The 26,818-nt window shown below is 33.8% G+C and overlaps 3 protein-coding genes across 4 annotated transcripts; all 3 read right to left on the bottom strand.

The window, feature by feature from the left end:
- LOC125840050 (uncharacterized) lies at positions 1–2,115 on the bottom strand. 2 transcript variants are annotated; one of them, XM_049519035.1, is made up of 6 exons: positions 1,925–2,115; positions 1,748–1,805; positions 1,260–1,328; positions 1,087–1,182; positions 523–612; positions 1–39 (listed from the first exon to the last, which is right to left on the bottom strand). In XM_049519035.1, exons 1-6 carry the CDS (start codon positions 2,071–2,073, stop codon positions 4–6), a joined length of 498 nt encoding a protein of 165 aa, XP_049374992.1. In that variant the 5' UTR covers positions 2,074–2,115; the 3' UTR covers positions 1–3. The 2 variants fall into 2 exon arrangements, with proteins under 2 accessions (XP_049374992.1, XP_049374993.1); XM_049519036.1 differs by lacking the exon at positions 1,260–1,328.
- Positions 2,116–16,906: 14,791 nt separating this feature from the next.
- On the bottom strand, positions 16,907–17,998 carry LOC125839906 (F-box/kelch-repeat protein At3g23880-like). The gene has a single exon (XM_049518879.1). The coding sequence runs from the start codon at positions 17,996–17,998 to the stop codon at positions 16,907–16,909; it is 1,092 nt and encodes a 363-aa protein (XP_049374836.1).
- Positions 17,999–19,164: 1,166 nt separating this feature from the next.
- LOC125840046 (uncharacterized) lies at positions 19,165–24,887 on the bottom strand. The gene is made up of 7 exons (XM_049519031.1): positions 24,690–24,887; positions 24,481–24,558; positions 23,260–23,366; positions 21,076–21,153; positions 20,035–20,136; positions 19,778–19,859; positions 19,165–19,529 (listed from the first exon to the last, which is right to left on the bottom strand). Exons 1-7 carry the CDS (start codon positions 24,820–24,822, stop codon positions 19,411–19,413), a joined length of 699 nt encoding a protein of 232 aa, XP_049374988.1. The 5' UTR covers positions 24,823–24,887; the 3' UTR covers positions 19,165–19,410.
- Between the last annotated feature and the right edge of the window lie 1,931 nt (positions 24,888–26,818).

Below are 26,818 nucleotides of genomic sequence, written 5' to 3'. Positions count from 1 at the left end.
TTCTCAGGCGAGTTTCCTGTTAACAAAGTCGAGGTACCCCTGCCACAAACCACCATAGTTATTGTATTACAGAATATAACAAGCCTCAAGTAAAACCATATTTTCGGCTTCCTTTTTTTTTCCCAGATAAGAGGCAAAGCTAATCCTAAAATGAATTTAACTGAAATCGGAATAGTGAAAATATATTGTTCCTCTAGTCTGAACTTTGAACAAATGAAATCCTAACCAAACCACAATTCAACTAGCCCAAATAAGAAAAAAAAAAAAAAAAACAAGAAAAGGAACAAAGCAAACAATTATGGGCAAAGAGCTGCCTCCATTACTCGAGTTTTTAGTTGAAAATAAGTAGAGATTATTTCAGCTAAGCATTGCAAGATAATTTTATTTTTGTTCAAACAAAACTATTTTTTCTCAGATGAGAAGTTTTTCAGAATATTTCAGCCTGAAATCTATTTAACTGAATGTTTGCTGATTAATAAGGGTCTACTCTAAGTGCAGAAATAAGGTAAGATCTTTTATTACCTGAAGTATTCCAACTGCTGCAAATTTGTCTAACATGGTCTTCGACTGTGTTGGGTGAAACTTTAAATCTTGTAGTAAGAACTCGACATTCTGAAATCAAGACAATACATATAATTGTTGGTCATTTTGCATATCAATAAATAATATTAAATGATCAAAGACAAAACAGTTATGGGGGTCGGGGGTGGGGAGCAATGAGATCAATCTAACGTCAACTAATAAAAACTAAAGGCAAATTACAGAAGAGGTAATTCTTTACAGAAGCAAAAGCTTGTCTTTTATAGTTATTTAAGGAGTCAAACAGTGATGGCCTAAATCGTTCGTTTACATGCAATTATAAGTCAACCTAGACCCCCCACTTGGTGAGATTTCACTGGGTTTGTTGTTGTTGTAAGCTCAATCATCCTCCATAAGTCCGTCATCTGATGTTATTTTGTGGTGTGAGTGTTAAAATAACCTAGTCGCAACCTTTCGATACCAAGAATTGTGTAGTATTATCTTTGATATCAAGATATAACTAATTCGCGATACTTTTTACAAAGTTAAAAAGTTAAGAGCACATACCTTAGATGTGAAGCATTCATCCCTAAAGGTGTAGTTTACACCTCTAAGCTCCCCTGTCCGACAAAGGTCGTCAATGAATAACTTCACCTGCACAGCCTGACAAAGACAGACAAATGTTTATTTCAAATGACGCTAACAAAGTAAGCTAATCATTATCAAAGTGGAAAACATACATCTCGACTAATTTTTTGTCTATCAAATGGATAGCCGAAAACAAAGGCCCCCAAGTTGAGTTCAGAAACCTGCACTTAGAAAAAGGAAGACAAGAATTACGTGAAAGGAAAAGGGAAAAGGGATGATGAAAGTTTGCATTTTGCAGCACCATTCATTACTATTTTTGAAAGCAAGTTTTATTTTCATCTAAAGCAGATGTATCTACCATGCATATTCAAGTAACTTAGAACGCAACTGACTTTAAACTTCTTTATAGTACCGCAATAGTAAAATGTGGAGAAAAGAGAGAAACTGAATGGAAGGGAGCAGGGTTTATAATAAACGGTCGTCTTTTGCAAAACAATTGTTCGAAATTAGAATCTCTCAACATGTAACTGCTCATGCTGAATTAGATTATAAGTAGCAGAAGTCAAGCAACAAAACTATTTAGCTACCTAAGAAACCACAATCGTCAGAAATTGTGGGTTAACTATATAATGAACATTACCAAACCCTGTAAATCTTTGGCCATCAAGTCAATATTTGTTTTCTTGCGGAGGAGAACACTGCATATACCCAACATTAATGTCATTTCTTCTGACACAACAATGTAATAAAAATGAACATGGGGCATAATTGTTTCAACATAATCAAAATTTAAGATGTCACAGAGAAGCTACATTACGCGAGAGGTGATGCAACTTTATTTGTTGTGTCCGAAACAGCTAGACCAACGTACTTATCACCCACATCCAACCCAAGAATACGGCCACTTGCAAGTGCATTTGACTTCAGTAATTCATGAAACAAGTTGGATGGCTTCAAATACCTCATCTACAAAAGTACCAACCAATCATTTAATTTGTGAAACACTTACTTTGGATTCAAGAAAATTTGTTTCATATTGGAGGCATAATGCATCAACACTGCAACCAATTAGCATGGGAAGATCACTACACCTTCACTTGGGCATTTTTGTGAACTCTTGAAGGATAACATTATCAACTTACCCATAAACAGATCAAAGATGCTCACAAATTTGAGATAATCCTAAATGTAAACACAGTGAGTTTGGAATTTCACTAGGACTGATATTCAATACATATCCAAAAATAAATAAAAAGTTATTGGAGCACATTGCAAAAATATAAACATTGCCACAGCCAAGAAGACAAGAATCTCATTTGCAAGAATACTAATTGAGGTTAATGTTACCAAGTCCCTACCTAATGAGATTACTTGTATTGGATCCAAATGGTAAGAAATTTCAGCTACCAGTCATCTATGATTGGGAACCTAAATTCTGCCCTACATGTTTATGGACATAGTTGCCCTCCTAAGGGAAGGGAGGAAGCTAAAGCACCAAATGAACAACTTAAACACAGGCAGGAACCAGGGAGAGTGGTTCAGGAAATGAAGAACAAGGGTACAGTCCAGGTTGTGTCAGTTCAAGAAGCTCTGGTAGCTTCTGCACAACAGGTTACAAGTCAGCCTAGCAACACAGAGTTCTCTTCGACAGATGTTGCTTAGTCCTCAGCAGAATCAGACTGATTGCTCAACAACAGAGTGATGGTCTTCAAATGCAGCAACCTAGTGATTCTACTCAACAAAAGTTGTTGTTTACATCCTTACTTTACTCAAATAAGGCGAAACGTCGTGGTGACTCAAAATATAATCAATTAATTCAATTCAATTAAATTTAAAAGAGTTTTAAGAAACAAACTTATGACTCGCCACCTAATTTTAGGAAAACTAGGAAACCAATCAATTAATTAACAAAAAATATCTATGAAACCAATAGATTAGGTAAGGGTTCAAGTGATTCCGAAGAGAAAGTATTAAACACCCTTCAAAATCCACAATTATGGGTCCCGAATGAATTCATTATTTCAAATTGAGGAGATAAAAGCAATATACAAGTATAATAAACATGTGATATACACAAATAATAAAATAAAAGAATAATATAAGAAAGGATCTAAGGTTTGCCTAACGTCAATAATATACACAATAATGAATATTAATATTCGAACTTCATTCGTATAGCTTCCTGGGAAAGCAACTCTAGGGTACATGTAAATACACTTAGTAAAGTGTTAGTAATGAATAAATATGAATCAAGATAAATAATATATAATAACTTAAGATAAAACTCGTATTATTAACATGGAAGGCCTTCAATATCGATGGTAATTTCTTCATCAGCCAATTGTAACATACAAAGTTCATGAACTTAAACTAAATTTTCGTCATTTAAAATGAGGAGGCCTTGAAAACCGACAGAGAGATTAGGGATTTTTTCATTGGTCAATTTTATAATATCCAAGTCAAAAATATTAAAAGTGCAAGATGATAAAACTGAAACTATTTGAAGAAAATCTCATGACAAAGCGAATAGTGAGAAATTAACTTAAGAAGTAATGCAAAAGGCATTGACATAAGTCAACCTAAAGTTAAAATAGTGGGGAAAAAAACTCAACAACAAAAGTAAAAATGACCAAATAACGTGTTGGAATTATGCCCTCCTTAATTCTTCTAAGGAATACGTAGGAGTTACTTGTTCCTTAGTTCGTTTGTAGTTTCAAGTTAAATACGTACATAACACAATAGCTCAGTAATAATTAACTCGATTAATTATTAATTCACAACTTCAAACTACAAAAGATTACACACCTATGTAGCCTATGAAATTATAAGCTCTAATTCCAAACTCAAAAACACAAAACCCCCAAGTTTTGTATTTACCCAGATCTTAAACGTTCCCCAACCAACAGACCAACAATAGTAGGAAACCCCTAGTGACTAATACCTACAGATTACTAGTCGACTTAAACAAAACAGAATAAGCCCTTCAATTTTGTTCTCATCAATAACTCACAACTCGACAATCAGATTTCTCTCACTTTGTAAATCAATTCAGCTTGGATCTCTCTTTGTAAGTGCACACCTTTCTTTGAGAGAACCCTTCTTCTTTTATAGACAAAAAAATCTTTCCTTCGTTGACTCCAACTTGGTAAACTTTTAGTGACTTCTTCTCCTTGTATGACTCGGACTTCTCTTTCTGTGTGCAACTTGAACGCCTAACAATATTGTATTTATTTTCCGCCTCAACATAATTCTTTTTCCCAGTTCCAGTTGGATTAGGCCTTTTAAGATCATGGTTGTGGAACAGGTTTGTTGTGATTTGTCGTTCGTCAAAACCTATCTTGATCTAACATAATGCAGTAACAAAATTTGCACAAAATAGCTGGAAAAAAAATTAAAAATAATGCAAATCAATGTTAAGCAAGTCAAGATAATAATCTATATCACCCCACAAACAATAATGGCCAGCAAAAATAAAATACAATAAACAAGAACCCAAAAGTCCACCAACAACAGTTAACTTGGCCAATTTAATTGGAGTTCTGCCAAAGAAACACAACTCACCAAAAAGTGCAAAATCGATTTAAACACAAAATTTAATAATAATACAGTGAAATAGATGATAATGAGATAATAATACAGTGAAATAGATGATAATGAGAATAATCAACAATGATCAAAATACAGTAGATTATGCAAAACAAACACAAAATAAGGATTTATTAAACAAAAAGAATGGAAAAAGAGATCTAGCTTACTGTCTGTTGTAGTGTGTTGCTCGAGTTTGGAGCTTGCTGGTCGTCTTATTTTCGACGTGGGTGGTTGGATCACGAGTTCGTCGGAGCTCGGAGCTCGGAGCTCGTTGGTTCGCCGGAGATTATGTCGCGGCAGTTGGGTTTCGCCGGTTGTTTGTCGCGAGTTCACTGGAGTCTGTTTGGTTGCTCACTAGCTCACCGGAGCTCGTGGCGTTGTTGTTGTTGTCGACTGTTAACTGGAGCCAAAAGCTCGCTGGAGAAAGAGGTTCGGTGGAGTTCGTTTGCTGTATTTGTTGTTCGTTGCTGGATAATTGGAGAAGGAGGGGTTGTGTGGTTACTCCGGTGGTGAAGGTGTTTGGGTGGTGGTGGCGGCTGTGTTAGGTTGTGATGGAGAAGTGAGGGCTGGGTCGTTTTCTGGTGGGTCTGGTTTTGTGGGAAATGGGGTCGTTTGGGTTGTTTACTGGTGGGGTTCTGGTGGTTTCAAGTTGTATTTTGGCCGGAGAAGAGAGGTGGATGGTGGCGGCAGCTTTAAGGGTAAATGAAAGAAAAACCTTTTTTTAAGCTTTTATCCACCCCAACTTTATTATTATTTTAATAAGGACTTAATTTAACATATACTTTAACAAAGTGTAATTAATGACATTTTAAAAAAAACATACAATTTAACAAAAAAATAATGATTTAATCGGAAAGAGATAATATTCTCAACATATCCATGTTCAACTAAATATGACAAAACCAATGTAATTAAAATTAATTGATAAAAGATTAAAAAGTTTGAGAAATAAGAATAAGGATCGATAAACTTATTTAAAATTATAAAAAAAATATACTTTGACCTATTGAGGAATAAAACTTAAAAGTTATGAATTTTAAAAATGTTAGATAAGAGTGTCAATAATCATAAGATTCAAAATTCTTTTTTATTTTTTAGAACTCCATGTCAAAGCAAAATAGGCCTAACAAATTGAAGAAAGCACTAAGAAGTACATTTTATGTAGCTTCCGAATAAATAATTTTAAAAATATTATTAGTTATATTTTTTATTCCATCATTTTTGTTTTGCAAGAACGGAGTTCTGTTAGCCTAATCCGAAGATGTGATATAAGTTAGCTCTTAAGATAAAAAAATTGAAATATGAAATAAAATAAGGTATAAAAAAATAAAAATAAGAGTCTCACTCTCTTGTAAGAGTTTGAGACCACTAAATATGTCATGTGACGAAATATATTTAAGTTCAATTAGTTAAGTAGATGAATAATTTTTAATTGGAGACAGACATAATAATTTATGCCAAGTTCAAGAAGTGTTTTTAATGTAGCATTAACATTCAACATTCAACATTTGAGGAGTAACATGTTTTTCAAATTGGAAATATACCTTCAAGTTGAACAAAGTCAAACATCAATTTTCAAATAAAGTGAAAATATTTAAATGGGTCCTAAAAGTAGAAGTTAAAAAGATACCCCTGAGTCCCTAATTACTTGTTCATTTTTCCTTTTATAGTTATCTCTAATTACTTGTTCATTTTAACAAATCAAGAAAAGACAATTTTTTTTACCTATTATACCCTCAATTAAATGACTAATTACTTTGAAAACTGCAGAACTTTTCATCCACTTCATAATTAATAGGGGTAAAATGATAAACTCACTATGTCATTAATTAATTTTTTAATAGGTATGCCAATTCAAAAGTTGACAAGTAATTAGGGACAGAAGGAGTACAAAACATGTGGTCCAAACCACTATTTTTTTTGTAGTTCTCCAATCTTTTAAAATAAATTTACTAAAAATAAAATATCTAATTTAGATTCAAAATGAATATTTAAACACTAAAAGGCGTAAAACTTTATGTTTGGTAAAAAATTAGATGTTCACAATCATGAACATGATTTATGAAATATGTGGCTTATTTTGGCTCATATACATGCTAGTTGATGATTTTACTCCTCCTTACAAATTTAGAGTTAGGATTAGAGTAATACTTCATACGATCGTTGTGCAAGTTGTATATCAAACTGTTTTGAAGTGTTGATATAGATTACAAATTAAAGTTGAAAAACGAGAATAAAGTGATAAAAAGGAACAATTAGTTGTACTGAAGAACTAATTGTTTGCAGGGCCAAAGACTTCACATATTTAGTTATGGAGAGGAACAATTAGTTTTAAAATATGAACAAGTTAAGCGAGTCAATAAAATATGGGCTCATTTTACCTGTAGTATGTTGAAGGAATTGTTGTTGCCTTTAGCTCCCAATGGGATTTTTTTCATACTCTGGGCTCGAACTCGAGACCTCTGGTTAAGGGTGAAACAGTTTCATCACTGCACCACAACCCATGTGTAATACCCCGGAAACTAGTAAGTTAAACTAGAGAGTTCTAGAGCCTTGTGTTAGGGGTTTTAGAGTTTGAGATGAGGGTTAAAATCGTAAAAATGATATCCCTTACTTAGAATGAAGGTTTTAGGGTTAGGGCGTCAAGGTACGACCCCCAGGGACCCCCTAAGGGGTCCTTGAGAAGGACCCCAAAACAGCCCCCCAAAAACTGTAAAACAAAAACAGCCCTCCCACAGAGGGCATCTACGGACAGTAGATGGACCCACGCCCCGTGGAAAGGGGTCGTGGGTCAGGGCCCCTAGTTCCTCTGCATGTTGAGCTCTAGTACCCCATCTACGAAGGCGCAGCACAGTCCGTGGGTGGGGGTCTCGTGGATGGAGGCAAATTTTAGTTTTTAGTTTTTAAGTTATGAGTTTAGGGGTTAACTGATAATTAGTTATGGGTTAAGTGAGGTCGGTTAGTTAGTTATTAAACCACCTATATAAGCCTGATAGCCCCTAAACTAAGCCAATTAAATCATTCTTCCAAGACCTCAAAATAAACTCATTCCCTCCCAAATAATTCGCTCTCTAGAAGTAAAGAAGAAGAAGAAGAAGAAGAAGAAGAAGAAGAAGAAGAGAAGGAAGCTAGGACAGATTTCTTCCATTGATGCAACCTTGGTTAGGGCTTTGAATCAAGGTATGTTAGCTTATTCATCTATGGGTTCTTCCACCCATAGAAGTCCCTAGATTTCCCCCAATTGTGAAAACAAAAACTCAATTCTAGCTAGGGTTTCTTCCTACATTGTGGGTAGTGTTGAAGTATGATTCCAATTGAGTGGATAATACTTAATTATGATTGATTTAGCATTGAATTATGATATTATGATGAATTTATGTGATTTCCATGGTTAACCCTAGTCTAATTGATGAAATTGATATTATGTGGGTTTATGCCATGTAAGGTGAAATTGAAGATGTAACATCTCGCACCTAGAAACGACTATAAGGAGTTCAAAATATGAAAATATTGATTTTTGGAAAGAATAAGGAAATCTAGAAATTTTGTAAGTTAAGAAAGTGAGTTTTGTCCATTTTCAAACGGACATAACTCCTATATCAGGATGAGTTAGGAGCAGCTCTTGATATGGTTGGAAAGCCCTTGGATAGATCTTTCCAACACCGCCAAGTTTGCGCGATTTCGACATCATATGAGTGAGATATGCCTTTCGGAAGTTGGGCTGTTGGATTGAGGAAAGTCCCAATCCGGAATTAAGGAAGGGCAAAGTAGTCTTTTCTCTAATTTATTTTCTAATTCGTTTTAAGGGATTTATTGGGGTAAAAACTTATTTTAGTCAGATTAGAAAAATTAAATTCACGCTTAGGGCTTGGAGAAAAGAGAAAAGAAGAAAGAAAGGGAGAAAAGCCTAGATTTCGCCAAGAACATCAAGCGTTTGGAGTGGAATTCATCGGGGGTATCCCTATTAAGGTATGTGAGATCTTTTAGTGATGGGTTGGTTCACCCACACACCAACTTGTTTCAATTTAGCGATTTTGGGTTGTTTACATGTTAAAAAGTGAAGTTCTTGATTGGTTGTGTTGTTGAAGTTTCTTGTTGATTTGATTCGTGTTTCCGGGTGGATTTTCGAGTTAGATCTTTTGTAAGTTGAGAGTACTAATGACCCTAAGTGTTTGGGAAAAGAACTAGGGAAGATTGGAAGCTTTAGAGATGAAAAACGAAGGAGAAAAGTCGGAGTTCACATGGGGAAAGGGTGGGGCGTCACGCCAGCCTACGCCCTCCAAAAGGATTTCTGAAGTTTTACCCTTGGGGCGCCGCGCCAGCCAGCGCTCCCCAGCATGTTCTATGAGGTTTGGGGTCTGGCGCCCCACGCCTCTCAGAGCGCCAAGGAAGCCAGTGCACCCCATCCCTCCCCCATCTTTTCGTACTTGTTCCTAAGCAATGTACCTATGTTTTCTAGTTGATTCCAACACTCTAAGGTATATCTAAACATCATGAAATCATCCATAAATATGAGATCATAAACCTTGAATCCATAATCCAATTCAAGGAAAGTTCAGATCAAAGTCAAAGGAGTTGAGAGTCAAGTCTAGAAGTTAAGAAGCAAGTCAAAGCAAAGTTTCTTAAAGTTTTCAAGAGTCTTTAACAATGTTTTAAATTCATTTTAAGACTTAAGTTTTCAAGTTAAGAAAAGAGTAAAGAGTGGAGTTCATCTTCTTAAAAAGCTATTAGGGAATTAAGTATTCCCAAAAAAGTTTATAAATGTTTTCACATTTGAGCAAGAAAGGGGAACATTGATTTCATGAGAGCTTTTAAGCTAAGTTTTGAGTAATTACCTCAATTCAAAGAAAGAGTTTTGTTTTTACAAACATATGAGCTAAGTATATTTTGGAAGTAGTATTGAGCACCGATATGGGATGCGAGTTCATATTAACTCAAGTCTCCATAAACCATGTAGCTATCATGGGTAGTAAATGATCATACTTTTTAGATGACTCTTTAAGATGCTTTTAGCATAGACTAGTAGATCCACTAAGTTAAGCGTTCTATATGACGGCAAAGTATATGACAGTTCTGGCAGCGTGGGCAAGACGTTGTATCACCACTTAGGCTCATAGTGGTGGTTGTCGGTTAGAGAATCTCCCACAACAGTTATATTACTTTTATATATAAGTAAAGTTGAGTTTGTTATTGCTTTATCTTTAATGAACTAAGTTATTTATACTGTTTTACAAGCTTTATATATATTGCATGTGCCTTATTGTTGTATATTGAGTTCAGTTATTCATGAGTTGTACAGAGCCAAGGTAAGTGTTCCTTCTCACTCTTTTCAAGCTTAAGTTATTGTTTAGCATTCCAACTCGCATACTCGTGCATTCAATGTACTGATGTCAGTTGGCTTGCATCGTCTTATGATGCAGACACAGGTAACCAAGATCAATATCCAGCGCCTCGTTGATCCAGTTGAACACTCAAAGTCAGTGGTGAGCCTCATTGCATTCCGGAGGACTCTTTTATTCGTTTTCTAGTTTAGTTCATTAGGATGTTGTGGGGTTGTCCCAACATCCATCGCAGTTGTTTAGAGGCTTCATAGACAGTTAGTAATTCAGTTGTCTTTACATTATCATTTAGATGTTGTTTAAAGAATGAGTTGCCATTTTGGCTAAACTATTATTTCTCAAGTTATGCATGAGTTATATTTTCTTATGTTTAAGTCTTCCGCTGAGTTAAGTAAGCCAGGCCAAGGGTTTGCTTGAGGCCAACAATGGTCTTCGAGTGCCAGCCTCGTCCAAGGTGTAGGCTCGGGGGGTGACAGAAGACTTAGAATTGATTTTCTAAAATTGATGATGTATATAGTAATTGTTCAAGAATAGGAACATATAGGCATGAATTGAATTAGATTTTAGTATATATGATGGATCATGTCAGTAAAGTTGAAATTGAATCTTTTATGATGAATTGTGACTAGAATCACTTGGTAATGAAAAATGTGATTAGAATACCTTGAAATCTATGTATGAATGTTGGTTGTGAGAAGTAAAGCTTTGAGAGTAAGGCTTGTAGTCATGAATGTTGAATCACTAGGGCTTTGAAAGTAAAGTTAATGTGATGAATAGAAGTCTAATTGGTATAATTGTGGTGAAAGGCCTATACTCACTTAACCTACCTTATAAATGATTGATTGTATAAAGTGTAGAATCACTTAAACATGGTTTGATTGTCAAGGACATCCTTCCATGAGACACGAATGTTAAACAAGGCTTAATAGCGAATCTTGGGGTGTATGCTTGGCCTCAAGTGGATATTGACAATGAGATGGAGTGTCACACAAGATAGGGTTCAGGCTCCAAGTTGTAAGGAGAATCACACCTAGTTGATGTGAGGACTATCTAAGTTAAAGGGGGAACTCTTACGTAGTAGAGTGTGGGTTTTCCCAAAGTTAGGTCTTACGAGATGAAAGCCTTCACATAGTTGAGTTAAGGTTTCTAGAAGCAATTTCCATATCCAATGAACTAAGACTTACTTAAAGAAGTACCTCATAGTGTTCAAAAGCATAAATGTACTTAGACATGCTTAAAGAGGCATCTCATATGATCTATATTAATAATGAACTTAGATGTGATTAAGGAAGTACATCATAGTGTTCTAAGGTTCAAAAAGAGGAGCTAGTTTCCAACCAAGAAGTATGAGTAAGATGACCAAAAAGGGATACTTAGCTTGGATGGTATTATGGGATGCTATTCATGCATTGCACAAGTATGCTTTGAGGTTACTTGAGAATGGTCTTATTATGATGTGAATGACTAAGAGTTGAATAATGCTTATATGATGCTTGTGTTGGATACTTTGCTTATTATTATGATATTGTCTCTTATGCTTATAATTGATGTTTCTTGAAGTATTGGATTATGTCTTATGTTGACTAACCCTTATCTCATGCTCTTATGATGTTATGCTAGCTAACATATTTAGTACATTTTGTGCTACCCTACATTCTCATCAAATGTAGGGTTCGGAGATTTGAGTCCCAATCTTGAAGCTAGGTTTTCTAAGGAGCAACGGAGTGAAGATTTGGTGAGTCCTCATAGCTTCGAGGACAAGCCCACTATTTCCTTTATGTCTTTTATTTTCATGTTAAGACTATTGTATGGCTGTGTCCCAAAGGTTTTAATTCAAGTTGAGTTTTAGATGGTTTGAGACAAAAGTGTAGTAAAGACTTCTGCTTGCTTTTATGAAAGACTTCGATTGTATGGATAAAGTTTTTAAAATTTATGTACTTTTCTATTATCTTATGTTGTGATATGCTAAGGGCTTGTATGAGACCCCTTCGGGATCAAGTACGCCGTGTTACTTCTAGGGTGTACCCCTGGGTCGTGACACCATGTTGGTGAAGTCTTTTATAGTTATTCCTTTATGATGTTAACTAGATTCAGATACTTGCTAAGACTATTGTTATTTTTGTCTTTAGATGCTAGTCTGGGACTCTGGGCATTTTATAAAGGTGAATTTTTATTTGTAAGTAAGTGCAGAATAGGGAAGTATAGGCTTACTATCTATTTATTGTCAATAGGCAATACTGTTGAGCACCCTTATTTTTGTAACGATCTGTTACTCCGTTTTGGGTACTAGAGTTTTTTATTCCATAAAAGATTCTTTCAGTAAATTCTAAATAGATATTTTAGACTTATGAAAAGTTATTTAATTGATGGGTAATATTAAATAATTAATATTTTATTGGTAGTTAATGAGCTAAATCTGAAATTTATTTAATACCTTATGTCACTTGGCCCACGTGTAAAAATTGAATTTAAGCTAAAAGGGATTTAATATTGGTAAATCATAAATTAACGAGGAAAAAAAATAACTTCCTAAAAAGAGGACCACACAGTGCGACGACAACCTAAGCAGCAATACGATTGCTTCAGAAAAGAAAAGAAAACAAAACGAATGTATTCTAATCTCAACTCAATTTGTAAGTATTTACCCAGTGACTTCAATTTTTAATATTATTATTTTGTTATCATATTATAAATTAAGTCTTGATATATTGAGATAGGTAATTAAATATTAGGTGTATTGTATTATTTGAATATCATAAAGTTATGATAATTGGAGGAATTGAGACTTACCCTTAGGTTTGAACTTTAGGAATTTGATTATAGATTTGGGTGAGTTATTGGATCTAGACTAGACATATAGTAATACAAGTGTCTATAGACTCGTTAACTTATGAATTATGCATACTTGATAGATTCGAAATGTTCTGAGGCATTGAATAAAGGAAAAGCATTGGTGAATTAGCTTGCTTGACTTCGATTCTTCAGTAGAGGTAGATTATGGTTTGTTCTATTGATAGCGAGACTCTTAATAGTGATTAATAGTCATTGAGTAATATTGTGAATTATTCTATGTACTTAATTGTTGTGGTTTTGATGATTATTATGTTGTTGTGATTGATCTGTAATCTCAAGACCGCAAAATTCATAATCTTGAACTTGCTCCATCACAGTGATGTCTTCAATAAAGAAGTCTTGATGAAATATTGTTAATGAAGTGGAAAGTAATAATAACGAATGATAAATTAACTATATTTTATTTGATCGGGTGCCACGAACCGGCATGATATATTTGGATTAGGTGCCATGAGCCGACATGATATTATGGAATCGAGTGTCACGTTCTGACACGATAACATTAAAGGAAAATATATTAAAATAACTTAATATACTAAATCTCAAAGAACTCATTTTCCAAAAGAGCATAGCATAGAGGCCTGAGTCCTCACGACGTTCCTTATATTGTTGACTAATTACATACTTGTTTCATTACTAATGTCACTTGTTCATATTGTTTATTGTTTGCAACCTGCTAAGTGTTATATTTGATTTTATGTTATTACTTTATGCATATTAGTTTCTATTTTGAATCGGTCGATGATATCTACTCAGATATGTTGCCTTGTACTGACCCCTACTTGTATTTTACTTCGTTTTCCTTTTGTGGAGTGCAACAAGTACAAGCAACTTCGACTCACCCTCAACTCTTGTCAGTCTCAAACATATCAGATTCTAGGGTGAGTTACTCCTTCTAGCTTGTGTAGGATTTCTCTCGGTCATGGCTTGATGTCGTTAGTTTTCGGACACAAGCTGTTTTATTTATCTATTAGGGTGTCTTATATTCTGAGACTTAGTATTGGAGGATTAGGTGACCATGGTGAGATGATTTTTAGATTTTCAAAAACGATATGTAATAAACTCTAGTTGATTTTATTTCTTACTTTAATAATTTTTCAGTTTCCACATTTTAATCGTATTTCATAAGTTGAATAGCTAATATAAAATGGGGTTTGCAATCGTTGGCTCGATGTAACACCTAATAAATTGGAATTTGAAATAGAAAATAGAAAATGCTTCAATTGAGTACAAATGCATGTGTACGGAAGGTTGTACAATCCGTACAGGGTGTCATGGACCGTACAACAAACTGTGGTGAAGGGTGAACTTGTGAAGAGGTCCATGACCCGTCTCCTAACCCGTGAAGTTGAACCCCAAAACTCCAGAAGGTTCACAGACACTTGGACGATCCGTGAAGCTTTGTACGGACCGTACCGTGAAAGGGACTTCATCAGCTTTTAAGTTTTGGTCTTTCCCATATGCATTTGGTACTTACACTACGTCATTTTAACTCATATTCTAAGCCTAAACTACGACATTTTACACCTAATTAAGGTCTTAGAAAATGTTAATCGATTCTTTTACGTTCATTAACACTTCAAGTCATTAGAGCAAGGTTCCAAGAGGAGAAAAGGTAGGGTTCGAGCGTTCTTCAAGTTTTATCAATTTCGCCAAGAACTTTATTTTTTCATGTATGTAAGACTATCATAGTATTGGACTAGTTCATCCTCACGCCCTACATCTACTTTTAAATAAGTAAAAGAGTAATCTAGGGTTCTATCCTTAGATTTAAGTATGCTTAAGATGAGTTGATATTGAGTTCTGAGTTCGTGAGTTGTTGATTATTGAATTCTTATGTCTAATTATTGAATTATCGTAAATTGTATATTGTGATTATTGAATGGATTATTCATGTCTATTTTTCAGCATGAACCTTATTTCTTAGTATTCATTGAATTCTTATTAAGAGTCTATTAAGCAAAACATTATTGTTTAAACTGAGTTTTGAGGAAGTAAAGAGGAGTTTGAGAAAGAGTATTACCAGAACTAAGTATTTTCCAAATGTTTCATTTTTACATGAAGAAAAAGAGTAGACTTTTTTTTAGAAGAGTTAAAAGAGTTTTCACAAAGATTAAGTACAGAGTTATAACCTCTTAAAGAGACCCCTTTTGAGTAATTATCTCAATCCATAATGTATTTTTACATTGAGCAAAGAGAAATTTTGTTTTTAAATGAGCAATGAATCTGAGATATTTCAGTGCAGTTACCAGTTTAAAAGGATAGTTTGAGAAATTATCTCAAACCAGAGAAAGAGTATGCTTTTATACATTTGAGCAAGAATATACATTATTGGGAGTAGTATTGAGCATCGATATGGAGAAGAGTTTAGACAACTCACATCCCCCATAAACCATGTCTTGCCAACATGGGTACAAGATCTTATTTTTTAGATGAATCCTTAGTGCCTTCGGGGCCGAGCTTAGTGGATCCACTTAGTTGAGAGGTTCTATATCCCGGTACGATATAAGACAGTTTTGGCAGCATAGACAAGATGATATATCATCACGTAGCTCATAGTGATGGTTGTCGGTTAGAGAATCTCTCAATAGAGTTAAATTGTATTTTAAATATATCACTTATTATGTTGAAGTTCAGAGATGAGAAAGTATTTTGTAAAGCTAAATGATTATATTCCTTTAATTCTATACATTCATTTGAGTTTATGGTATATCTATTACAATCCTTTCATTTAGTTATTTTGCCTCAGCTATATTACATACTCGTACATTCAATGTATTGATGGCATTCGACCCGCATCTTTTATGATGCAGATACAAGTGTTCAGGATCATCAACATGTGTATCATTGAGATCACTTTGCGCTTCAGATAGCTTTGGTGAGCCTCATTGCTTTCCTGAGGATCTCACATTTATTTTCCAGTTATTGTTGAGTTGTTGTAGGTCTTGTCCCGACATCTATCCTAGTATTAGAGGCTTCATAGATAGTTAGAGTTGAGAAGTCTCTCAGTATTTCCCTTTTATTTTGAGATGTTTTATTTATAACATTGAGTACTTTCAATCATTGAGTTGGATCTATTTGAGATATATGAGTTAAACTCTGCATATAAAGCTTCTTTCTGCTTGAGTGAGTCTTCCGCTAAATAGTCAGTCAGGCCAAGAATTTACTTGGAGATTAGAAACGGTTCTCGAGTGCCGACCACGTCCAGGATGTAGGCTCGGAGCATGACATTCGTCCATCTAAAAGATTAAATGTGGGTGTCATGAACCATTTTGGATCGTGACAATTGTTCATACTCACTCTATATTTGCTACACCTTTTGTGTACATGTCCATCTATAGGTTCGTGTGGAGATTGAGCCATTGGACTTGAAGAGACTTGCCAGAGTTTAGAGTGAACTGCTTTGTTCGACAATTATAGATTCTAGTTTCTATTGTTTGTTAACTTTCCTGTTTTTCTTTCTAGCCAATTTCTAGTATTCAGACTTATATTTTGTCCTGACTCACTCTTGTATTTGTGTTACCAGTTATATGGGATTTTTCTAGTTATACAAAAAAAAAAAAAGGTTTTTTCATGAGTCTATACACTTAAGTAGTTAACTAATTTCTTCTTTAGAAAGGGTTGGATATTCAACATATATATCGAATAATATTTTTTAACTTTTGATTTTCGCCCACCTTGTTGTTACCATTTAAGTGGAAAAAAATTAATTTTTGATTGACCAAATATCTAAATTAATGAAAAGATATGTCTGAAAAAGTTCAATAAGCTATTAACAATAATGAGAAAAAAAAATCATAAAAATATACAAAAAGAAAAGATTAAATAGGATCTTCATAAAGATGTGGGGTAAATTTCTTACAAATAACTTTGCATAATATCAAGCTCCACTCTTACAAGATAAATAGAGGCAATATAACAATTATTTGCATCAACGTATAAAGTTGAACTCTTACAAATGACTTCCACAATTGCAATCATCAGAACTTTTGTTGACTTGTCTCCTTTTGTGTCCTTGATTAATTTTGTGAAAAAGGACAAACTAGGCTTTGAATGTAAAAATCAGTAAGAAGACCAAAATCAAATGTTCTAAGATCTACACATCCTATTGAATTATCATTTAAATTGTATATCATGTGATATGGTCTAAACATAACCAAAAATTCACCTCTTTTTGTCAAATAAAAGGATTGAGCAATAAAATATTCCACACGATCTAGAGTATAATTGATAGTAAACATCTTCATCCAAGATACTTTATTCTCATACTCCTTCATTACCCACACCTCTATGTTAGTTGTCGCATTACTACGAATCATGATAGAAAGATTACTTTCCAACACTCCCAGCACGAGAATATCATTTCCACATGGTCGCTCCACCTTTCTCCATTTCTCATCAGTCAAGTCAAAAGAGGTTATGCTCCAGACCCTTAAATCAAGATCATTAGTAGTAGCCCAATAAAGTTTTCCATTCAGAAACTTACCTGTATTCATTAATCTCCCCTCATTTCGAGGATAATCAATTCTTCTCCAAGAATCATTCTTTAGACTATACATAGCGACCTCATCAAAATTATATAACACCACCTTATAATCATCATGGATTTTATCATATCCAAAACCATATATGAAACGACTAAGAGGCCTCGGTTCAATTTTATGATCAGGCAATTTCTTGTACTTTCTTATAGTTGGGTTCCATAAATATATATTTTTTGCCCTATTTACAAGACATATCAATCCATTCACTGAACCCTCAAACAAAAAAGATATATAAAGATTTTTCATGAGATAATCCAAGTTTGATTCCTCTATATTCCTAAGGTGTATGTTATTATTAGCTGATAAACTCAAATGAGACTTGATAAACTCGGGGCTAGAGATCAAAGCAAGCCAAGATTTAGAAACACACCTAAATTTCAAGAGAGATTTCACTGGAACCCTCGAGAGGATTTCAATAATAATTTCAGTAGGCATAGAAGGGTTTGCGGGGTTGCTCCGATTTGAATCAGATACTAAATTCTCTCCATTGAATTTTCTTGCAAACAACATTTTACTCATAATTTGTGAAAATGTTAGAACTAGTAAATAAAAAAAGCAAATCAACATTTTTTCTACTTTTTTTAGATTGAAGTGAGAATGAGAAGAAAATCCTTCCTAGATTTATAATATCAGTTACATAAGGGTAAATGTGTCATTTGAAGTGAAGTGAAAATGAAGATATGTCTCTTGCTAGCATTAAAATTAGTGTGTATACAGTGAATTAATAAGTTATTTGCATTGAGCACCCTAAAATTCTTTGATGTTTACAATTTACACCCTTTTCTTTTAATGATTTTCACTTTAATTTAGTCATTTGAGCTGATAAAAATAAAAGCATATTAAAAAGAAAATGTTGGAGCTGATAAAGAAAGTGTAGGTGGATATATAAACTTATTAGGTACTTGTATGAGTGGAAGTATCAAATACCATGAATTATAATTTATAAAAAATTAACAAAACTGTTGACAGATAAAACACATATAAAGTTTAAGCCAAACTAGAAGTACAATTATAAAACTAAAGCACTCCAATTTTTCCTTATCAACAATATCCATGTCATGAAGTTCTTTTTATTTCTTTCAATAGTTACTATGTATGATGTCGATTTTAGATTATTTGTGTTGATTTGATATTAAATGACCTTTTAATATAATAATAATAATTTATATTTTTAAAAGCGAGATAAAAAAATATCAATTATAATATATAGATCAATAATGTAAAAGGTTAATACAAGGAAATATGTTCAATATTAAAACTTAAAAGGCCATGTAAATTGGGGAGTAATTTAAATGTACAACCCATCATGTAATATTAGGAAACTATTTTGACTCGAGCTCAAAAATTGAAGACTTACATATTATTACTAGTGTTATATCATATGAGTTTAAGATTTATACGACGTCCTTATAAATAATTTTTTACACCATTAAGTTATTCAAAAAAAAATAAAAAAATGCGTAAATATTCTTAAAATCTAAAATATTAAAATTTTACTAAGATACGTTACATGAACTACATAAATGCCAAAATATTAGTGCTTCTAATCTAACTTTTTGTATCAAAGACTTTTTCTTTATTTTGCCAGAAGAACAAGACAAAAAAGAAAAGAAACTGAAACAAAGACTTTATTTTGTAAGCCCAAGAACAGACAAATCACAAAAAAACAAAAAGAAAAAAACTATAATGTAAATGCAAAAACAAGAAAGTTGACTAGTAATTCAAGCCAAAAATTATAACCAAACACATTTTAAAACTTCACCCAATGTTTCACTGCTCACAATATTTTTAGAGTTATGTTTGGAAGGTAAACTGGCAGTAAAACAAGGATTGCTTTTCTTTCCCATTTGTACACTAAAACAAAACGTTTCCAATAGCATTCTCAATGGGGTTCTCTAATGTTACTCCTGCAAATACTAGGTTCTAATACATATAGATACAAAAAGTTTCAGTTGTTACAAAATTGTATCTGAAGCAACCTAAGCACGGCTCATGTATTGTCCATTTCTAGTATCAACCATAATCTCCTCCCCTCTATTTATGAATAATGGAACACTAACAATTGCACCAGTGTCGAGGGTTGCTGGCTTTGATCCACCTGCCACAAAATACAGATCATATTGACAACCAGATACTTATATTTGGCATCATAGTAGCTATACGTTAGGAAGAAGAGTGTCAAGAATATCAATAGTTGACACTGAGACAAACCAAAAGACATGGATAATTTATAATGCTATACCCCTATTAGAATCGAATCATAGGACATGAAGCGTATATGCCTCTGAAATCTCCTTCTAGGACTTCAAGTTCAATGGTTCAAGCTAGTAAACAGTAAATGATTACCTTGGGCAGTGTCACCTTTGACGCCTGGATCAACGTCCACCACTGTCAACTTTACTGTTATAGGCAATTCAAAGTCGATCACCTACAGAAATATTAACCTTAGTTTACTGATTACGAGTAAAAAATATATGAAAGAGATTGCTTCTACAAGACAAGATATAGGATCAATGTGAGAGACTGAGATTCCCAATTGACACTTATAAAGTAGCAAAACAGAAACTGCAAACACTTGAAATAAGTTCAGCATTGGAAAATACCTTCCCATTCCAGAAAAGCAAAGTGCAGTCCATGCCCTCTTTTAGAAACTTTGCTTTATCTCCAACATCTTTTTCATTTAGACGATATTCTTCATAAGAGGTCTGCAACGAAATTGCCCAAAGTTCCCATAGAATATACAGTGAGTATATAAGGGGGAACAGAAACAACCAAATTCTAGTTCATCCTTCCTAAAAGTGGGTAAGGACTAGGAGAATAGAAGGGAACTTGATCCACATTCCACACGAGCAATGTAACCAATTAAGACATTAGAGAGCCACATTAAACTTCTTCTTTTGTATTTTTATAGGTATTTTGCCCATATGCACCAAGAAGGTACAGATACTTACAGAAAAAAAGACTTTCAGATCCCTTTAACCATGAAGGGAGACCACCAAGTTAACAAAAGTATTTAAATCATTTTCCTGTTTCAGATTACACCAAACATACAAAAGAGAAAAACTTCTATTCTTAAGTATCTGTGAAATGCACAGATATACTTCTATTCTTAAGTATCTGCATGAACCATTTTAACCCGTCAGACTAGCTTTAGCTCAATTGGGATAAGAAAGGGCAGAGCTGACAACTTAAGGGACTTATGAGGTGCAACTATAGATCAGATATTTAGAACTTCACCAAAACCAAATAAATTAGCCGAACCTTGATGCCCACACTTGTACATGCTAAAGTGCCTTGAATTTGGGTCTAGTTTTATGTGCCAAAAGGGTAAGATGAAATACAAAATCTCCATAATACTATACAGGCTAAAGATTAATGAATATAAAAGTAGCATCTTACACTTCAAAGGCTAATAGTAGGAAAAAGAGAATTGCTGCTACAGTTAGGTATAATCCCTCAAGTAACCAAGTCCATCGACTAGATAATTGCTGCCAGGTTTATGCTAGTTCATTTTCTTTTTTTCTTTTTGGAAGTAAGGAGGGAGAAAGATAGCAGAGTGTCACTTCAACAGATTGGGATATGGGAGCTCTATAAAAGTAACTTGCATAAGCTTGCGCACTCTATTAAAAGTTACTGTACTTTACCAGATCCATGAAGACATACTGGGCACCATCCTTGTAGGTGAATTGCTTTGTCTCCTTGTAGATATTTGCCTCTTCTATCTGCAGAAATATTTGAATGTCAACTGAAATTTAAAATCACATGAGCAATGACAACTTGGTTGAGAAAAAGAACTGACGTCAAAGTTGCAGGTCCATTATCAATGTAATAGATCTGACAGTCTTTCAGTAGATTGTAATGTATTTTATGTTCTAAAACAGGAAGGAAAGGAACTTCCACACTGCCTTCGACAGACTTTCTATTGCCTGGTAAAAGTCGAACAACAAGATTAGTTATGGCATTCCTATTAAAAGGAGCTTACACCACAAAGTTAAGAATTCCTGCCTTTATTTTCTGTAGTATGGTTGTATAATTCATGATTTGATGCTACCATTTAGTCAGTCAACAAAAAAGAGAGAAGAGTATTAAGCCATATACACAATGTAAATATAACAATTATTTGAATTGTATAAATGAAGTTTCAGGGTGTACATCCTTGCTTTGTATCTTTCATTCTCAGTCCTAGAGTTTGTAGTAATCCCCACATTGAGAAAAGGTAAATGACACTTTCCACAATGTCATAAGTTGATTTCCACCTTGTAGGGCGGAAAGCAAACTAATAACCTCTCATGACTCATGATACATATCTTGCTTCAGTACCATTCTATAATTTTGCATAACCTGACTGTGGTTCTTAACTTCATGTGATTCACTTCTTTCATTCTATAGCATTCGATGCCCCTTGACAACAAAAGCAGGGGATTCATTTAATATTATTTCTTTAGTCAATTCATAATGTGCATTATTTTTTCTCCTCAGAATAACTAATCCATCTCCAACTTAATGAGCCACTTACTCGGACGAGAGATTACATGATGAGCAAGATATTTGCTCACCTTCCAGGAAAAAGCTATATGCTAATATGATGACTACAGCAGCTGCATTACTTTGTCAAAGTTCCTCTAGCAACCAGCATCAGCGCCAGAAATACTTATTTTCTCCTTCTCAAAAAGCCCTATGATCACCAACTTCATCACGACATTTAAAACTCAATTTGTCCCTGCTCATGCTATCATCAGCATCATCATGAACACATGCCAATGCCATTTGTTCACCACAAGCTCCAGAGCATCTCAACGACTGGTCAACTGGTTGTATATACTAGTTGTTTTTCTTATATACACCAAAAGTGAAAGCCTTAAAAGTAATATTCAGTATTCACAATCACAGTAGTCTCAACACAGCATCTTCACAGATTGGTCAGACACCAGTACCATCAGCCATGCCGTCAACATGAAACTTTCATCAATTCAAAATCCATCAACTTCCAGCCATTGTACATACAGAATCTCTCAAACATGTTCTTTCTCTCTGGTATGATATCTAATCAAGAAATTTTGAGTGTAGAAATAAATACTATGACATGTATTTTGACATCTAATCTATCAAGTAGACACCCTTCGGGAGATCGATGGTCCAACTCTTCACCACCAACTTCCAAAGATACTTAACTAAATAAGAACATCAATGAAAGAAAATTTGAATACTTGGCTGGAAATCCTTTCATCTTTCATTTGTATTAAAAGTTACTTAATACTTCTATAATTTCAGGTGTGACTACAATGATAATAAAAGGAAAATATAAAGTTTGACACTTTTCTTAAGAAATTCTCAGAAGAGTTAATACAAACAGGTTGCTAAAGATAACTGGATGGAACAATTTGTGGAGTTAAGTTAATATCTAGCCATAAGATAGCAATTCATCTGTTGCATCACTAAAGCTCAGAGATGGAACTGCTTACCTAACAAAAAATTTACCAAGATTCAGCTAACACTCAAAAGAAGACTCTTTATCACTTATAGAAGGTTTCTGGATAATTTCCGCAATCATCTTAACACTCAAAAGAAGACTCAAACTAAAGTGATTTTCAAAAGGTTACCAACTATTTCATTTCTAAATATATGGCCCATTCATAGTTTCTTAGTTTGTTCGAGGTACTCGACAACTTCAATTGGTTGATTAAAAAAGAATGGCCTGTGCTACCTAACCGGTTCTTGTTGTAGATGACATGAATGCGACATTGTGGTGTGACCTTGGCAATAAAATCCACTGCAGCATATAAACATATAGAGTAAGAGAAAAAGCATAGTGGTTCCACAGATATTACCTTACTTCCAGCTCGGAAAGTTTTCTCAACGCTGTTCCCTGTTACATAGTTGCGCAATGTGGTCCTCACGAATGCAGCCCCTTTCCCAGGCTTTACATGAAGAAACTCTAAACACACCCAAATGATAAGTATTATCAAACAGTAAAAAGAATCGACCAAATTTTAGGTGTACTCAATACCAAACTATTCATATATATGTATTTGTATTAAAAAAATCATCTATTTTTTACTTCTGCTTTATGGACTACAAGTAAAATAACAGTCTATTGTACAACGATACAAAAGTGTGAGCTTATCACAGTCCCAAAACATTGGCTTGGTAACCTATATAGAAATCTGAACAGCAAAACAAACAGTTTATAACAGCTAGCATACCCTAGAGTGTGAGTGGACCAACAATGTTCTAAGTAAATTTAGCATAATCCAACCCTTCGGGGTGGTCCAGTGGTTTGGGCTTGGGACTTCCATGTTGGAGGTCTCAAGTTCAAAACCCCTTGCCAACAAAAGCAAGGGGTTTGCCTTCTAGGTTGAGCTCGTCACACCGGGCTTACCTAATGCGGGTTACCTCTCCTATCTGGTTTGCGAGCTACTGCATAGGAGCGGGGGTTTTACCCTGTACGCACCCAAAGGGTAGCGGCTGCGGGTTTCCCTTGCCATCAATTTTTTTTTTTTAGCATAATCCATTTATTCGTTCGTTCATTGTAATCATGAAACCTTACACTTCACTCGGAATCCTCTAGTCTTGCTCTAGTTTGTGTATTTTCATAGTAATCATCCTGTAATTTGGGGTCAGTAGGATAAATATGGTTGTCAATAATACATGGCTATAAACTTTCAAACACACTAAAATTTAGCAACTTCCGCAACTGTAAAAAGTATTGCAAATTTTACTTCTTTGAATACAATTACTTGACTTTCTAAACCCCGAATTTTCATAAACTACATAAATTAATAGAGCTATTTCACAACCCCTTTCCTTTACTGGTGAAAAACAAACAGACACTTAGCATAACCAAACAATAAAAAGCTAAAATCACATTAGCAACAATGCACTATGAGGAAGGGAATCTTAGTAGTACAGTTGGTTGGCTACCAGAATTTTCACCCCTCCCCCATTTCCCTTTCCCCTACCCCCTCAATTTTCAGGCAGAAAAAAATTTATAATTATCATGTTGGGTTATTAACAAAGATAATAAGATATGGGGAGTGGCCATTAATCACCTATAACCTTGCAAGGAGATCCATCCACTTCAATGTTGCTGCCCACTTTAATATCATTGCTCGAAAACGCGAATATCTCTGAAAAAAATTACCAAAAATGAAAAATTAGGAACACCCACAAAAAATTGAGTAGAAAAAAACAAGAACATTGCCATAGTCACTAACTAATACTACTCCGAGAAGAATAGGGGAAGCTAAAAGTTACTTACTAGGGAAGCTGTGGGATGTTCTGCGGAAAATGGAGGTAGAAACAAGAAATGGGTTTGAGGAAAGAGAGGAAGAAGAGGAGAGTGAACAAGAATTGGGAAACAGAGATAGCTTCAGATTAGTGAGTCCCGCCATTGTTGCTCCTCAAGAGACTGAAATGGACTATAAAATTCTTGTCTATAGATAAGGAAGTAAATTATCTATTACTTCTTGGATTCACTCAATTGGAAAATAAACTCGGTTCGAATTATTAGTTTATTTCTGACAGTTTTAAAATACTAGTATTTTATTTAACTAATTAAATTTAAATACACTCTTAATATTGTAATATGAGGAAAATATGCTTCTAAATTCTCACCACATATGGCCAGATTGAGGAGGTATCTAAATTGAGTTGATACATGAGGAAAATCAAGTACATGAGTGTTTTTAATACATATCCTAGTTCGAAGACAAAATTAATAACCTACACTACTCTGTTTGGATCATTGTTATTCATTGTTTCATAATGTATTGTAATGTATTGTACTCTATTGTATGGTATATACAATGTTTGGCTAAATTGTATTGTTTGTTGTTGTTTAATGACATTTTAATTGTTTGGTTTGATTGTATCGTACTGTATTATAATTTATAAATTTACTAAAATATTCTTAATTATTCTAGGGTAAGAGGTTTGACTAGAATTAAATAATATAAGGTAAAGGGTAAAATAGTATTTTGAAATATTATGTAAAGATATAATTGGAAAAAGAAATTAAATAACAATGGAAACACACCAAATCGGTTGTTCCATAAAATAGGGGTTTTCATTGTTACGTAACAACGAAATTTAACAATACAATATATTTTAAGTAACAATCAAAATAAACATTATAGGTATAGTAACAATACAATACAATGAGTAACAATGATCCAAACAGAGATTTAAGGTGTTTTCAATATTAAAATTATGCAGTTTAACAATATTTAATTTTAGTTCCAAAGTTTTGAAAATATATAAAATAGTCCCATCTTTAAAAGTCTTAAAATAGTTGCACCTTACTTATGTTGGGATTTGGGGGTTGTTTTGGGAGTATACATTTGGGGAGTGTTGTTTTATTCCAATAGCTCAGCTGGTAAGAGCTTTTGTTTATTATGTCTTCAAAATATGTTAATAGCATATGATGATTACTAGATGGATGAGAGGAGATTATAAAAAATTGAAAGTCTTGGGATAAGGTGATAGCTATTCATCGTAATGATATGTATAATGATTTAGTTGAAAGAGTAATAAAAGAATTTTGACCAACATATTAAGATGTATTTTTGCATCATATCGATATGAAAAAAGTGCAACTTATAGTATTTTTAATATAGAATTTTAAATATTCAATTTTTAATTTTGAGGGCTCATGCAAATAACTATATAAGTATACTATTAATTTATTGGTAGAAAGTACGTACTCAAAGATATGAATCTTTTCTATTCTGAGGGCTCATGCAAATAACTATATAAGTATACTATTAATTTATTGATAGAAAACACATACTCAAAAACTATCTAAACAAGTACTCAAAAACTATCCATGAAATCGTCCCTTGTATGATCTCATGAAAAAACTTGATCAATAGGAAGACTTTGAACTTAGCTTAGTACTACTAGAGGTCCCTTAGAATCTTAAACCACATGAGATCTACTTCCTACACTTGAAAATGGACCTTAATAAACATGATCAAGTAGGACATCACCTGATTGAAGTTGATACACTTACAACAAATGATTAAAATCTTTAACATAGAGTCTTGCAAGGTGTTAAAAGGTTCCAATTTAATCTAATAAAAAATTCCATACACCTCTTCATAATATATGATACAAATAGGGAAAAATTACCTAACTATACAATCTTTCTTTCCATATTCTCTAAAATTCCCTACTATTTCAAAATATTACAAAAATCCCTATTTTCCTTTTCTTCTCTTCTTTTCCAAATACATAACTCACAACTCTCTAATCCAGCGATTTTTGTTCCTATTTCACGCCTGAAATCACTCCCACAGATCAACAGTTGCCTTCATCACTCCATTTTTGAATTTCAAATATATTCTCTCTCCAGTTCATCGATTTCTAGTTCCTAAAGAGGTAGAACTA

The sequence above is a fragment of the Solanum verrucosum genome, unplaced genomic scaffold (genome assembly GCF_900185275.1).
Source record: "Solanum verrucosum unplaced genomic scaffold, falcon-dt-bn FXZP01000177.1, whole genome shotgun sequence".
NCBI lineage: Eukaryota > Viridiplantae > Streptophyta > Magnoliopsida > Solanales > Solanaceae > Solanum > Solanum verrucosum.
Note: the sequence above shows the minus strand (reverse complement) of the source record. Positions and strands in the feature narration are given on the sequence as shown.